This window comes from Rhipicephalus microplus, chromosome 4 (assembly GCF_043290135.1).
Source record: "Rhipicephalus microplus isolate Deutch F79 chromosome 4, USDA_Rmic, whole genome shotgun sequence".
Taxonomy (NCBI): domain Eukaryota; kingdom Metazoa; phylum Arthropoda; class Arachnida; order Ixodida; family Ixodidae; genus Rhipicephalus; species Rhipicephalus microplus.
The window spans coordinates 80,101,273-80,116,478 of record NC_134703.1 but is presented as its reverse complement, the minus strand read 5'-3'; the positions used below and the strand labels follow the sequence as shown (position 1 = coordinate 80,116,478).

At 48.0% G+C, this 15,206-nt stretch overlaps 1 protein-coding gene across 1 annotated transcript in view; it reads right to left on the bottom strand.

The window, feature by feature from the left end:
• The window catches only part of LOC119172139 (beta-1,3-galactosyltransferase 1), a 104,711-nt gene extending 89,856 nt beyond the window's left edge, over window positions 1-14,855 (bottom strand). The window contains exon 1 of the mRNA XM_037423153.2: window positions 14,571-14,855. Within this exon, the coding sequence (XP_037279050.2) occupies window positions 14,571-14,621 (51 nt within the window). The 5' untranslated portion in view covers window positions 14,622-14,855. The remainder of the gene's footprint in view (window positions 1-14,570) is intronic.
• Window positions 14,856-15,206: the final 351 nt, after the last annotated feature.

Sequence of the window (15,206 nt, the reverse complement as noted above, 5' to 3'; positions counted from 1 at the left end):
CATACGCAAACGGACCGCAATACGCGATGCGCGTCTGAGAAAATATATTCCGTATCCACCGCGTTAAGCCTTGAATGACATTGGCCAACTATCTCTAGGCCAGACATTGCGCACATATTTACCGTCAACAGTACTGCAGACGGGAGATCGGGCAGTCGAGGTACATTATCTGTGCCGGTGATGCACCGCACACTTATAACGCAGAGTATTCGTGGAAAGTTCTTTGCCATTCGCTTTCCCATATCTACTTTCTCCATTTTTCGACACTTCTGTATTTTTTTCTATCGTTAAATTCCGAAGACCACCATTGACTCGGCTCTCTCGTGCAACTAAACGCCTGTGGACGAATGGGATAGACAGATGGAAGTCCTGTACAATCTCCTTCCACTTCCCTCTCTTCACTCTAGTCTATTAACCCCCTCCCCTTCCCCTTCCCCTGTGAACGACTGCTGATGTGTCACACTTAGCTGCAGACAGTTGCGGGGTTCACTTTTCCTTTATTTTTCAATCCTAAAAAAACCACTTCCCCCAAGTCCTGTGCAATATGTTGCCACTTGCCTGGTTAATCCCATGTCGAAACCGGGAGGTCAAGCATCGTCTAATTCGTGCGGTCTCATACTACAACGAAAATCGACAGCCTCACTTACCCTTAATACATCATGGAGCTAATTGTCTTCCACTAATTGCACACATGTGAACTCATTTCTCATGTTTGAACTTTCATGTGATGTTCGAGTGTATTGCAGTGCACGTCTTACGTTTGACTGTATAAAATATCGTGCCTTTATTACTTTTTTCCCTAACCATTTCGTCTTTCAATCGAGAAGGAGTAGTCAGTGCGCCCATAATGTCAACAACCTCTCCTATTTGCCATTTCAATAAATAAAAAAGAGGGGGGAAAAGCAATACAGAACATTACGGTACGTGGATACGATATCCCTCCAAACGGCTTGAACCTCGGTCACGTTTAAGTCAGATTCGTCCGCTACCCACCGGCGTATACCTGTTGGCCCGCAGGTCCCCCGACGGCAATATTGATTCCCTAACCGAGACGTGCGCTGCACTATTCCCACCCTTGATACTTCCACTTTCCCCGCTGTTCGTATTCTGCGCCAGGCCGTGCCCAATGCGAGACCGTCCACCAGAGAGGCATAACGGCGATTTTTATCAGCCGTACAGGAGCGCGGATACAGGAGGTTGCAGCAACGCCATGAGCGCCACCGTAGCCCGCTGGCACGACTCCAGCTCGTGCCGGAGAGCCAACTCGTGCGTTCCCTTTCTCCCTTCCACAGCTCCGTCATGCAAACTGTGCGACTCCTGCGCAGACGGACAGCTGGCAGTGATCGATGCATTACGTCTGCATTTTGCCACGCATCAATAAAAAAAAAGAAGACTGCTCATAGTGTATAGTGTAAAAAACAGGCGCAGTTTTCTGTAACCAGGAGATGCCAAAGGCACGGCCCGCGGCCATTTTGTTTGCGGTCCAGCCCATACATGACTGCCTTCGTTCCTTCGTTGTTTATTTTGCTAATAATTACGTTGACGATTTGTGGGGTTTAACGTCCCGAAACCACCATATAATTATGAGAGACGCCGTATAGTGAAGGGCTCTAGAAATTTCAACCAGTTGGGGTTCTTCACCGTGCTCCTAAATCTGAGCACACGGGCCTCCAGCATTTATGCCTCCATCTAAAATGCAGCCGTCACAGCCGCGATTCGATCCCACGACCTGCGGGTCAGCAGCCGAGTACCTTAGCCACTAGACCACCGCGGCGGGGTGCTAATAATTATGTTCCTAAATTACATGAACGTAACACGTCTCCAGCACCTCCTTTATTATTATTATTATTATTATTATTATTATTATTATTATTATTATTATTATTATTATTATTATTATTGTTGTTGTTGTTGTTGTTGTTGTTGTTGTTGTTGTTGTTGTTGTTGTTGTTGTTGTTGTTGTTGTTACTATTTATAAGGCCCCACATGCCCTCTCCATGTATTGATAATTGAAACATAGCCGTGCTGCTCCTCGGAAGAAACCTCCACATACAGGAATCACGGATCCAACGTCTTCGTTGGCGAAAATACTACGCCCATGGTCATCTTGATAAACCACAAAGCTACTTGAGTGCTCCAACGTTCTTTTGAAGACACCAATATTTGTGATAAATATTGAGCGGACTATTGAGTGTGGCACTGCGATTGTATGAGTGCTGCAGTCAGCAAGAAAACAGTCACCAAGAAATCAAAAAATCAGAATAGGCATTGGGATTTCCGCCATTCTGGAAGTTAACATAGATACGTTTCTCTGATGTCATCAACTCCCTTTCAGAAATTAGTCATATGTGAGGTGAATACAGATGGATGAACTTTATTTGGTTCTTCGGAACGTGCTTTAGCCCGTTGCGGGCCGCTCCCACTTCGGAATAAAAAGACCAAGTCTCTCTTCTGCGTCGCGGGCCCGGTGGACTGCCCATTGCTGTTGTGCGAGTCCCGAGCTTGCCATAGCAGCCTCCCATTTTGACGGCGTGATGACTTCCCCTCAGCATAACGCGGGGCACCACCAGAGCATATGTTCCAAGGTAGCAAGGTAGCTGGATCGTGGCCGAACGAGCATGTACTAGTTGGCTGTATTTCGTGATAAATTTTGTTCAATAGAGCGGAATCAGTGTATACACTCCAACCTGAAGAAGCCTGAGTGTCAGAGCCTGAGGTCTGCTTAGTTTTCTGTGTGGTGGAGAGTATTGTCTCCGCACCGGGTAAAAATGTTTTGTGAGTTCATTATGCAAGATGAGAGGGTCACGGTTCTCCAAGACATCAGCGCCACGCCCCCCGATAGCTACGCGGCTTGCTAGTCGTCTCGCAGCAATGTGGGCTGACTCGTTGAGATTGGGCGAGGCTCCCTCAATGCGTCCCATACGAGCTGAAAACCAAACGAGTGTGTGGCTCGATGTCTTTGTCCAGAAGAACTCACAAAGCTGGTTCTGATATTGTTCCTTTAGCAAATGCTCAGACCACCGACCTCGAGTCACTGTAAATTCTGGATCTCCTGTTATCCAGCAATGCCAACGCAACCGACACTTGCTCTGCTATTTCAGCCACCGTCTTCCGGACCCTTGTCGAGTTGGTGACACAGCCCTCGTGGTTGATGCTCACTGCCGCATACCCCTTCCCCTCGGGATACCGGGCCGCCTCAACGAAGGAGCAGTCCCCGGCATGTTCTTGAGCCCTTTGTAGTAAAGCCTTTGCCTGGCCCGTCTTCTACCCTCGTTGTGCTCGTGGTGGACATTCCGCCGGATGGGTACAACGAAGATTTGTTCTTGTTGTTGACGAGTAATGCTGCAGAAGTGAGACTTGATTTCCATCGGTGGAATCCCCGGTTCCCGCAGGCTGTTTCTACCGGAACGCGTGGTGGACAGCCTGGCGAGTTGCGTCTTGTCCTGTGCCTTTGCGATTTCTTCCAGCGTGTTGTGCATGCCGAGACGGAACAGTCTCTCCGTGCTTGTGTACATGGGAAGCCCGAGAGCTCTCCTGGTGGCCTACCCGATTAACGTGTTGAGCTTATCACGCTCCAACCTCCACCAGTTATGCATGGCTGCAACGTAGGCGAAATGGCACATCACAAAGGCATGCACCAACCTTACGAGGTTATCTTCACCAAGTCCCTGTTACCTGTTGGCAACCCTTCTTATTAGTGTGATGTCATTGTCGGTTTTTCTGGCGAGACTCGTGACCGTCAGGTTATTCGAGCCGTTCGACTGGATGGTCATGCCTAGAACCCGGAGGGAGTCCACCCTGGGGATCAAGCTGCTTTCAACTGTCTTAGGACAGGTGAGGGCAGCTTGATGTGAGATATTGGGAAAGAAATCGTTCTTTTGAGCAGCAACACTTTCCCGCAAGAAAAAGCAGTCAATGCACGGCAGCACTGGAGATCGATCCCGGTATCTGCCGCATTGCAGGCGAACGCTTTATATACAACCAAGCGACCACTGGCGTGGTTTACCCAACGCCCCGAAGGCCTATCCCATGTTTGTGAACAGCGGTAGGCACCGTCGACTGAAGCGCTTGTAGCTACGCCACGGCGCGTAGGCTCCGCCCAGCCCAAAGCTCGCCACCGCTGCGCGGGAGGCTCCTGGACGCACTGCGCTCGAAAGCAGCTTGCAGCTGCTGCAGCCAGTTCTTACGTGATTATAGACGGCGGTGGCGAGCTTTGGGCTGGGCGGAGTCCACGCGCCGTGACGTAGCTACAAGCACCTGAGTACGTCACTGTTAACAACCATAAAATATGTCCATAGTGTACTAATCTTGCCCTTAACAAGCGCAATTCACGACAATCGCGGTGCGAGCATTTGCTCTGGCAGGAAAATTAAAGGGACTGTGCGAAGCTAGCAGGCCCTGTACAATGAAAGGCCAGGAAACAAAAAAAAAAACATCAATACTGAGCTGAGCAGCAGGGAAATAAAAGGGTGCATGAGGGACAGCGGGCTGGCACATCGCTGAAGGCAGAAGAGCGCTGGCCGTCAATAATAAAGCAGCTGTCAGTCGTTGCTGCGATCCATTATTGAAGCATCGCCGCTGCCACGGCGCGAATGACGAGCACCGACGACGCAGCCGCTCGCGGGGACCCGCGCCGGGATCTCATACTATATATATATATATATATATATATATATATATATATATATATATATATATATATATATATATATATATATATATATATATATATATATATATATATATATATATATAGGCAGGCATGGTGGTTGAGTGGCCGTAGCGTTGCATATAGTCCAGTAGATCCTCCGTGAGCGGTCACAACGTGGTTTGTTTCGACGTTCGACGTTTCGGTCTAGAGTCTGGCCTTCATATATATATATATATATATATATATATATATATATATATATATATATATATATATATATATATACACCCACACGGCAACCTGCCACGTGGCTTCGCATTGGGTTTCCAGAAATGTACAAATGTCGAAATATTATTCATGATTTCATTGATATGTGGGGTTTAACGTCCCAAAACCACCATATGATTATGAGAGACGCCGTAGTGGAGGGCTCCGGAAATTGCGACCACCTGGGGTTCCTTAACGTGCACCCAAATCTGAGCACACGGGCCCACAACATTTCCGCCTCCATCGGAAATGCAGCCGCCGCAGCCGTGATTCGAACCCGCAACCTGCGGGTCACCAGCTGAGTACCTTAGCCACAAGACTACCACGGCGGGGCGTGCGCAGCAACCGAACCCGCGACCTTTGAAAAACGCGTCCGATGCACCAACTGAGATACCACGGCGGCTAACCCACTGTCCCCTTTATTGGGTATATACGTAAATTAAACGTTACCTTAAGTGTACACTTTTTTCCTTAATTCATAGCGAGGGTCTCGTTCTGGCAGACTTGGCGCCTTCAGGTAATATTCAGGCGAGATTTTTGGTCACGTTACAGAATCGCGTGCTACGTGATGCCAAAAGAGGCCGGAAAAGTGTGTAGGCACAGGCACTGCATCTGGACCTCCAAGCTATAGTGCCGGTGAGATATTTCTCCTGTGCGTTGTCGACCAATAAAAAAATCGAAATTCGCAGCGTGCGGTTTAACTAAAAACGGACTGCGGGCCTCTGTGTCCGATCAGAGTATTTTGTCCCATTGCCCATTAGCAGCGATTGGCATGTTCCAGTATAAGAAACAGCGGTTCATGACTGCGTGCTTTGCGCCTTCCCAGGTCCCTCTTCAACGCAACGCGATGAGCGCCAGCGGAAACGCCGCTGTCAGCGTAAGCGTTAGCTCCCGCTGCTTTGCATTACACATGGGTTTTAGCAGGAAATGGTATAATTCTTTTAGGGTGTATGATTACTTTTTCCCCGGATAGTTTACGAACACTTCACAACGTCGTCTGCATCCTCATAGACACAACATCAGTATGACTCGTATTCCGTTTGTTGGTATACAGTCAACCGCAAACGGAATACGAGTCATACTAATGTTGTGTCTTCCTGTCCGCACTACCGGGCGGCCTGCAACGTATACCGTTAACCGCAGCTGCAGGCCGGAAATGGGTCCTTTTTTTACTAACGTCAACTTTCTACTTCCGCGCCGCGCATAGCTTTGTTGCCTTAACACACAGCGATTATTTGCAGTAAGGTCGTCACACTTCCGCTCCGGCATGCGGTATCACAGTATAATCGTCGAGCGCTTCGAGAGAAATGTTTGTGCGAAAGGTTACGATTAACTATTAGTTTCCAAAATTTTACAAAAATCTACAAAAAATGGCAACATCCATTTTTTTAAATTGCATGTCACCATGGCTGCGAAATCTATTTCTCTTCAAAATATTAATATACAACATACGTGTGCCCAAAGGACAAAATAGGCAGGCTGTCAGTTTAGGTAGGGCTGAGTCTTATTGCGCTGCTGTCCATTGCCGCAGACGTTCAAGCGCTGAAGTGGCCTGTAAACTTTCCCTGTTGACTGTACGCAGTCCCAAAGAGCGTCGACACCCACCCTTGAAAGATTGGAACACACAACAGGAAAGAAATTGCACGAATACGCACTCAGCGTGTGTGCTCGCGCAATTTCTTTCCTCTTGTGTAACCGTTCTTGAAGGCTGCAGGTGGCGTCGTTCCTTGAAACAATATGGTTGCATAAATGCTATTCGTTTCAAGTTTCGCACTCGTAAAGCCCCATTCTTGCAAGAAATCCACGCGTGGGTTGTTTTTCGCGAACATAAGCGCCCTGCGCTTTCAAAACTGCGTCACACATACGCTTGAAGGCCCCTTTACTGCAGAGCGTTCAAAGACGAGAGAGCGTTTTTTTTTTTCTTGCTTTCACTACGCTTCTCACAAGCGATGTTTCCTCCTAGCCACCTATTTCTTCATAAAACGCGTGGACAATGCCATCACTAAACGTTGAGTCGATCAAAATTGGCACTTTCGGCTACACGCTCTAATCTCTCCGCCTGCGAAGTCGATGAATGCACGAAGCGAATTTAAATCATTCAATCGCAGGCGGTAATGACGCGAGACGAGGGAGAACGGGCGTTCACGACTGCGTCGTAAAGCGATGTAGGGAAGAATCCATAACTGATCTCCCACGTACGTCGAACAATCGAGAGCTTAATTACTCACAACGTCACGTGAACGGACAAGGGATGCTGAGAGAGAGATAAATATTCTATTGGAAAGCAGGGAGGTCGGCTCGAGCTAGGGAGGTATAGCCTGCGACTCTGAGCACGAGAAAATGGAAAGAGGAAACAGGAGTGATTAGGATTATGAAGGGGATAGATAGGAACAAGTTATGCGTATACACAATAACCACGTAACACGGTGGTTTCGCTACAGTCATTTGTCCAGCCCTGCGGTGCTGTTAAGAAAACCTGCCTGATAGCACTTATTGGTTTTTGTTTGCAAATTTCAGGGAAAATACTAGCTTCCTTTAGCGTTACCACACAGATTTTAACCAGCGTTGAGGCGAGGGTTTTTCGTTGCGACACGTAAACTGCGAAACCACGAAAGAAATGTAACAATATTATGCGGTGTTTTATTATACGTACCCAAATAACAATATGCTTATGGTGGACGACGTATAGTGGAGGGCTCCAAAACATTTTGACCATCAAGTGCGAAGCAGGAACTGATAGTTGGGCTAGTTGGTGATACATTATGGGCAGTACCAGCGTGCACACTCACGGGACGAAGAAAAGAGGCACAAACAAGCACTGACTCTCATCTGAAGAATTTATCGAAGCCTGTTTGTGCATCTTTTCTTCGTCCCGTGAATGTGTGTGTTGGTACTGCCCGTAATAAACCATCAAGTGTTCTTTAACGTGCACTAACATCGCACAGTACACGGGCCTGCAACCATTGCACCTGTATTGAAATGCAACCGCCATACCTACGACCTTCTGGTCAGCAGCCAATCACCCTAGCCAGTGATCCGCCGAGGCGGATTACAAAATAGATGTGCCGTTCTTTCATAAACCTCAAAGCGATACCATGCAGTTGGGCTATCCACACGGCGCATGAGGTGTGCGCAGCGGCCAACGAATGCAACGCCCAGGCAAATCCGGTATAACGAACTGTCGTTGCTGCGGCACATTCACGCCGGGAGGCGAAAAACATTTCAGAATCTGTTTCCCGTAGACGGCTTTATCGATATGATTATGAGAAACCACGATATGATTATGAGAGACGCCATTGTGGAGGGCTCCGGACACTTCGACCACCTGGGGTTCTTTAACGTGCACCTAAGCACACAGGACTCAATCAACTTTGCTTCCATCGAAAATCCAACCGGGATTCGATCCCACGACCGGCAGGTCAGCAGCCGAGTTCTTTAACCACTATATAAGCCACCTCGGCGGTACTTTCCAAATTAACGGGGGTGTTATACAAAGCGACTCTCGGTTCAGCATACACGAGCTCCTAGCCTGCCATTGCACAGTGTCCGGGGATCTAATAGCTAAGTGATCATTCCTCTGCGTGAGATGGGATGCGTTCATGGTCTAAATATAATATTCTCCTCTTTTTGAGCACGAGTCGGTGACTTGTATTGCTGATTTCGTATCGGTTATAGTATCATCCATCTATGTGGTGTTTGAGGCGAACACAAATTTGGCAGCTTGCCGTATTGCACCAAGTTGTGCAGCTGTTCCAGGCGACTTGTGATCTAATTCGTACTTCCAGACGGTGCACGAATAAAAAATCACCATGGCCTCAGTATACTATAGAAGCACGCGGAGTCACAGATCCACCGTTGAACATTTGCAGAGAGTAATCCTATCGTTGAGTCGATTGCGCCAATTAAGCTAAAATGTTTGAGAGCAGCTTTGTAAGGCGTCACGAATCGAATTGGGAAAACGGGAAACGGCGGGAGAGAATAACGCGCTCCATATTTGTATTTCCAGAGATAGATAAGGCGACGATTCATTGCAATGGCGTAGCGTACATGTATACTGTGGTGCTATATCGCACAGCATGCATGGTATACACCCTTTTCATGCAGTGGCGTGTTAGTATACACTTGCCGGGGCGTATTTATAAGCAAAACCAGTGGCGCGACGTGTAAGCGGAAAACAAACAGGCGGCAAGGATGAGTGACGAATCATGATTTGGAACAAAGACACGCGGAAGACGCACAATTTGCATAGCAAGCTGCATCGCTCTCGCCAGCACTCCCGCCGACAGCTGTCACACACTCCGCGTAGAAATATGGAAAGAGAGATGAAAGGAAAGTGAGGGAATAAGGCGTCCCTTTTCTCTCTCTCTCCACCTATCTTCCTCTCCTATTTTCCGTTCTTCCCCAAAGAGTAGGCAGCAGCTGTGCCACGCTATAGGCGGTAGCTGTGTACTACTTTCTTTCTTCTTCTATACCATTTTTCTTACCTACCTCTTCTATTTACGCTACCCATCCCTGTCCCGACTTGTTGAGTTGTCATCGTAACGATAGACAGTTAAGGGCGGCACTTTTCTCTTCCTTTTCATAACCACTAAGAGGCAGCAGCTGTGCCTCGCTAGGCGGCAGCTGTGGGCGTGCTCCTCCTTCATATAGGATCCCTATGTTTTTGACACTACGACATAAAAATCGGCTCGGCTATATTGACATAAAGAAATAGCATATAGCAAGTTTCATCAAGATTGAGCCAGCAGACAACTGAAAAATTCCAAAGGCCTGCGCAGAACGCAGAGTCACAGCGAAAGCTGGAACAGCGTCCTTTCCAGAGCTCGTTGTAGACTCTCTTGGGGCTAATAATACAAGTACACATGCGAGGTACCTTACCCCCTACGCAATAAACCATCGTATAACTTTCAGGAAGTCTATAGAAGCACCCAATGTGACACCATCCGCTATTCTGCGAATAGACGCTACACAAATGTAAGGCAATATGCGCACGTAATTGTTGTGCGGCTAATGACGATGAAGAATTATGGCCGTTTTTCATAATGGGTTAGAAGCATTGAACGACCCACTCGTTCCGCAAGTCTCATAGCGTTACGCCTTATTGTTGTTTAACTACGACACTTTATGATATGTTAACATGGTTCCTTGCCCGACTAGACGCCTGTATAGGGCGTTTTTGAAAAGGAGTTTCAACAACCAGTGTGGCTCTGTCGTAGAATACTCGACCGCCACGCAGATGTCCCGAGTTCAAATACCTTGAATTTTTTAGAACGTTTTTTTTTCTAATTACATTTTTTGTCGTATTTCTCACAGTTACGGACATCAACGTTTACCGACACCAGCAGTGGCGGCGGCATATACCTATACGGCACCTAAATCGGCCCTTTTTGTCGCCTCATTAAATGGGAGGATACTGAAATGGGAAGCTTCGCCTTTAAGCGTAGAAACAATGAATAGAAGTCACGTCTGATATTTCATGTGTACAGACCAATCAAGAGTACATACATTATTGACCTCACTGGAATCACTGTGCATGCGTCATGAAGTGAACCAGAAAGGCGAGAAGAAACACCAGAAAACAACAATGTCCTCGTCTCTTGTTTTTCAGAGGCTCGTAAGTGCCCTTGAAGTAAATACTTGCAGACGCATACAGATCTAGAGAGCTCAGTGGGTGTTTCTGCACATATTTACTTACAACGTAACGTATCTATCCAAGTTTTAGGGGAAAACTACATTGGTACTATTTATTATTTCAATCCCATGAAACTAGATAGTTTATTCTACTTAACCGGTGAAATGTAAGTTACATGATGTCTAATCATGCTGTCAAAAAACAGAACAATAATTTGCCGAATTATGCATCAAACATGCAATTCTACGAGGTCTTGAACATTTACTATAGGTGTGCACCTCATTTGAGTGCGCGTCTGGGTTCGGACACCTTTAATGAAAAGGGCGATTTCTCAATCACTATTTCATCTTTCGCCTTAAGAAGTTATAAACGATGATTACTATCCCCTCTGATTTCTTTGACCTAATTGTCTGTAACATTTGTTTGGTTCTTTTTAAGCCACATCACTGTGCTCTAGAGGCTAAGGTAGTCGACTGCAGACCCACAGATCGCGGGATTGAATCCCGGCTTCGGCGGCTGCATTTTCGATGGAGGCGGAAATGCTTTATAGGCCCGTGTGCTCAGATTTGGGTGCACGATAAAGCACCCCAAGTGGTCGGAATTTCTAAAGCCTTTCACTACGGGGTCTGTCATAATCATACGGTGGTTTTGTGACGTTAAACACCACATATCAATCAAGTGGTCCTCATTAACAAAGAAAGCCTCCTTTAAAAAAATTCCTTTATTTCATGGACAGAAAAGGTGTTACGGATCTCAAGGGAATTTCACGGATACTGAATTGATATGGTGCGTGCACTGTAGCGTTAAGCTTTGTCTCCTCTGTACTTCCCCACTTGCCATTGCGGTACCTTTGGCATGAACCTTTTGTCCTTGTTGTTAGTGCTCCTTTATTAGCAACATCGTCGGCATTGCGGCTGCGGTGGTTGTTATTATTTTTCCTTATAACCGTGTTTCCACGACACCATTCGCATTGTAAGACTGCCCGGGCTATCAGGCAATGACATGTGTCGCCGCCGGCAACGTCCAGTGGTCCTATATAAGTACACTTAACCACCTCAGCGAAGTGTTGTCGTTATAGCGCGGCGATAAGAAGCGATACAGCCAGGTCTTTTTTTTTTTTTTTTCGCCGTAAATGCTCATTCTTATATACAGGCCAACGTGCTTCGCTAACGCTATGTCCAGCGTAGGGACGGGCTGGAGATTAACGAAAATGAAAGGTGTCGAAACACCTTTTTCTGCGAATGAACGAAATGAATGAATGAATAGACTTGATTTAAAGTCCGGAAGAGAATTTTTTTTTCAAGGCTTGTTAACCAGAACCAAATAAATAAAACCAACAATTAGGTAAAAATAAACCAGAACGGACAGTAATCAAGGTTTTTAACTGTCGTGTGCTAATTAAGACGAAAGATGAATCAGTGGACAAAAAATCACCTCTTCCCTCCGTGGGAATCGAACCCAGAACTTTCGAATAACGCGTCCGATTTAGCAACCATGGAAGGAGGTCTCCCTTCTTCTTCCCTTGGCATTCACGAGTTGTTAATCTTTGAAAGCGTCAGCCATCGTCACTCGAATATATGCCACGACGTCAGTGTCATGTACGGACACTGGCGAAATTCGGATAAATTTCTCATCTACAGTAACAGCAAACGTGACGTAACAGAATGGTAAAACGCAAATACGTCAATGTGTACACCCTTCTTCAAAAACAACCTGTGAAGATACGAAGACGGGGCGCGTCAATGGGGCACAATTCGCGACGCGCGCAGATTTTCTTTTTTTTTTTTTTTTTTTTTTGACGCGAAGCCAGGATGAAAACAGCTGCCCATTGGTCGACATACAAGCGATATATGCAGCGCGTTGTCTCCTACCCTGCTTTGCACTGCAGTCGCGTGCCCGTTCTGCCTTGTCTCGCCTGATTATCACGCACGATAAACGGATTTCCCTTCGTTCTCTGCGTTTGCGACCGCGCACATCACGTATAGATAGCAGCGCGTAAAGGACAAGCGTTAAATCCTGAGCGGCTCGAAGCTTGGCGCTGGCATTGCACGTGTTTTATGAAGGAATACGTGGCGAGACGTGGATAGCACTGGTTCACGGTGTTACACCGTGCACTTGTTAGAAGACCAGTAAAGGCGAGTAAGAAACTACACTGGCTCGCCTCTGAAGATGGTTATAGCGCGAGAACAGAACGACGACACGGAGACAAGAAGGACACGAAGACACGTCAAAGGAAGGACACGTCGTTCCGTTCTCGCGCTATAACTGTCGTCATGTCATACCAACTAGCTTAAGCTGCCACACTTTTAAGTCGCCTTTGAACTCGATATGTTTTAGGGGAGAGGGCACGGCGCTGAGTGAAGAAAGCCACGCGCTGCAACGGGTGCGTGTGCTCAGGCAAAGTACCGGGGTCGTTGCAAGCGTGCGCGAAAGCGAAAGGCAGTTTTGTTTGTCGAATTCGCAACGCTCCTCATTCGAGGAGCGCATATGAGGCTTGTCTTTCGTTACTCGCCCGGCCAGGAGTACTCGCTGGACGCAGCTGCTAGCGGTCAGCAATCATTGCTTGCTTGACATGTGGTTTTGGCTTCCCGTTTTCCGGAGGCATCTTGTGCTTGTAACGCGCCTCTCGTTCATTATCTCAGTTGTGTGGCGCATACTCGTTCTCTGGTAACACACACAAAACAAGAGAACGCCAAAAGTCTCGTCGCAGAATAAACAGGCTCGATCTGCGCCTGTTCTCGCGGGGCCTTTTCCCGACATGGCACTGCGAAGATGAACCGCCTGCGAATGTGTGCGCGAACCTCCATGCACTAGCTCCCGTTGCTCGCACTACAGAAATCTCGAGTGTTCTGCGCGAAAACTGGGCAGCCTCGAACTGGTTTGAGTTATAAAACGAAAATGTGACGTCGGTGTAAAGGGAATGCGAAGAATTGGCTAGTGGAATCAAATATGAAATAAGAAACTAGCTTCAATGTCAAGTGCTGACAACTAATATCTGGGGCAGTGCGTATAACATTAATGCTGCGATTGAGAGCCTCGAAATAGTGAGTGAAAAAAGAGAAAATATATAACGAGCAGTTGAAAATAGGACGCCAGCGATGTTGAAACGAGAATAAGGTGGACCATCGCTTTGTTACACAGCCAAGCGCTATAAGCAAGGAAGGTACAAAATGATGTCGCTAAAAAACAGTTCGGGGTTTTCCGAAGACACCACACAGGAATGTTCTACAATATATAAATGCCTACGATCACTGCAGCAGCTGATTTCTCCGGCGCAGTTTCTTTGCACCTCGTCTTTCCACATCCGTTGTCAGGCGAGTCGCTGCCGAGAACCGTTCGCCCCAGCGCCGTCGCAAAGAAGTGAGGAAATGATCAAGCACTCAGATTGGGCGCTCTAGTGAACCAGTTTGCTTTTTCCTGTTTATTTTCACTTTTCGGCGCGCCTCGCGAGGAACGTTGAGTCACCACCCCAACCATGCGGACGGAAGCCACGAGGTGTTCCGTGTTCGAGCTTTCTCCAAGCCGTGAAACACCCCTAGCGCGGCGTAGTCGCCGTCTGGGGCAGGAAAGAACATCTGCGTCGTACGGGCAACCAACAGCCTCCACACTCGCGCCTGTCATGCGTAACGCCGACAACCCATTCAATGTGCCCCCCTCGGCTGCCGTGAAGGACGGCACAGCGGACGCCTGTTGCAAGCAACGATCGCCGACATGCACGCGGTTTTTCTTCGAATGCTTTCATTTACGAGAGCGAGGCTGGTCTGGAACGTCGCCCGACATCTGCTGCCTCCTCCAAGGAGAGCGCGCCGCCGAAAAAGCCGCCGGCTCAAATGTGGAGCACGATCGACACACACGGAACACACGAGCGAAGCTCGCCTAGCACAACACAAACCGCTCAGTGGTGGATGTTTTCCTTTCGCTGGCAGCACGCGCGTGGTGTTCCAAGACGGCTCACCGCCCGCGGACCTCACGCACGCGCATCTCGTGCTTCGGCGTTTTCGCGGCGGCACGGGGTCTCACCTGAGACTTGACCCTGGCGTGCGGCCGTCTGGACAACGTAGTCGGTGCCATCTAGTCGCGGCTCCATGGATCGCTGCTGGCTGGCATGCTGCCGCGGTCGGGGATGCTGCGCGCGCCGCCGCAGCATCAGGTCATCCTCGGCTAAAGCACGGGACGTTCTTCCCGCGTCGCTTTCAACTTTATCAGGGCACACTGGAGCCTATCGGCGTCAAGCACCTGCGACACAGCCCCGCACACACTCATCACGCCGCAGTACGTCGGCCGTGCTTGCTACGGCGAGCTGAACCAAAGGCAAACGGGTGGCTGGGAAAGCGAATGTGGCGCCATCTCGCCACGCCGCCAAGAAGCGCTAGGTTCCTCCGGTCTCAGCGCGGTGTTCGAAATTGGCGTTGTATTTCCCGGGTATTGGCGTTACGCAAACCGAACTCGCTCGGGGTTGTCTCAAGGGACGCGTCGGAGCTCTAATTAAGACTAAATTGCCTTGGGCCTCATCACAAACCACAGAGGCTTGCTCACGAGTAGAAAAAAGTTGCAAGAGTAGGGACGTCAATCACCTATCTATCTATCTATCTATCTATCTATCTATCTATCTATCTATCTATCTATCTATCTATCTATCTATCTATCTATCTATCT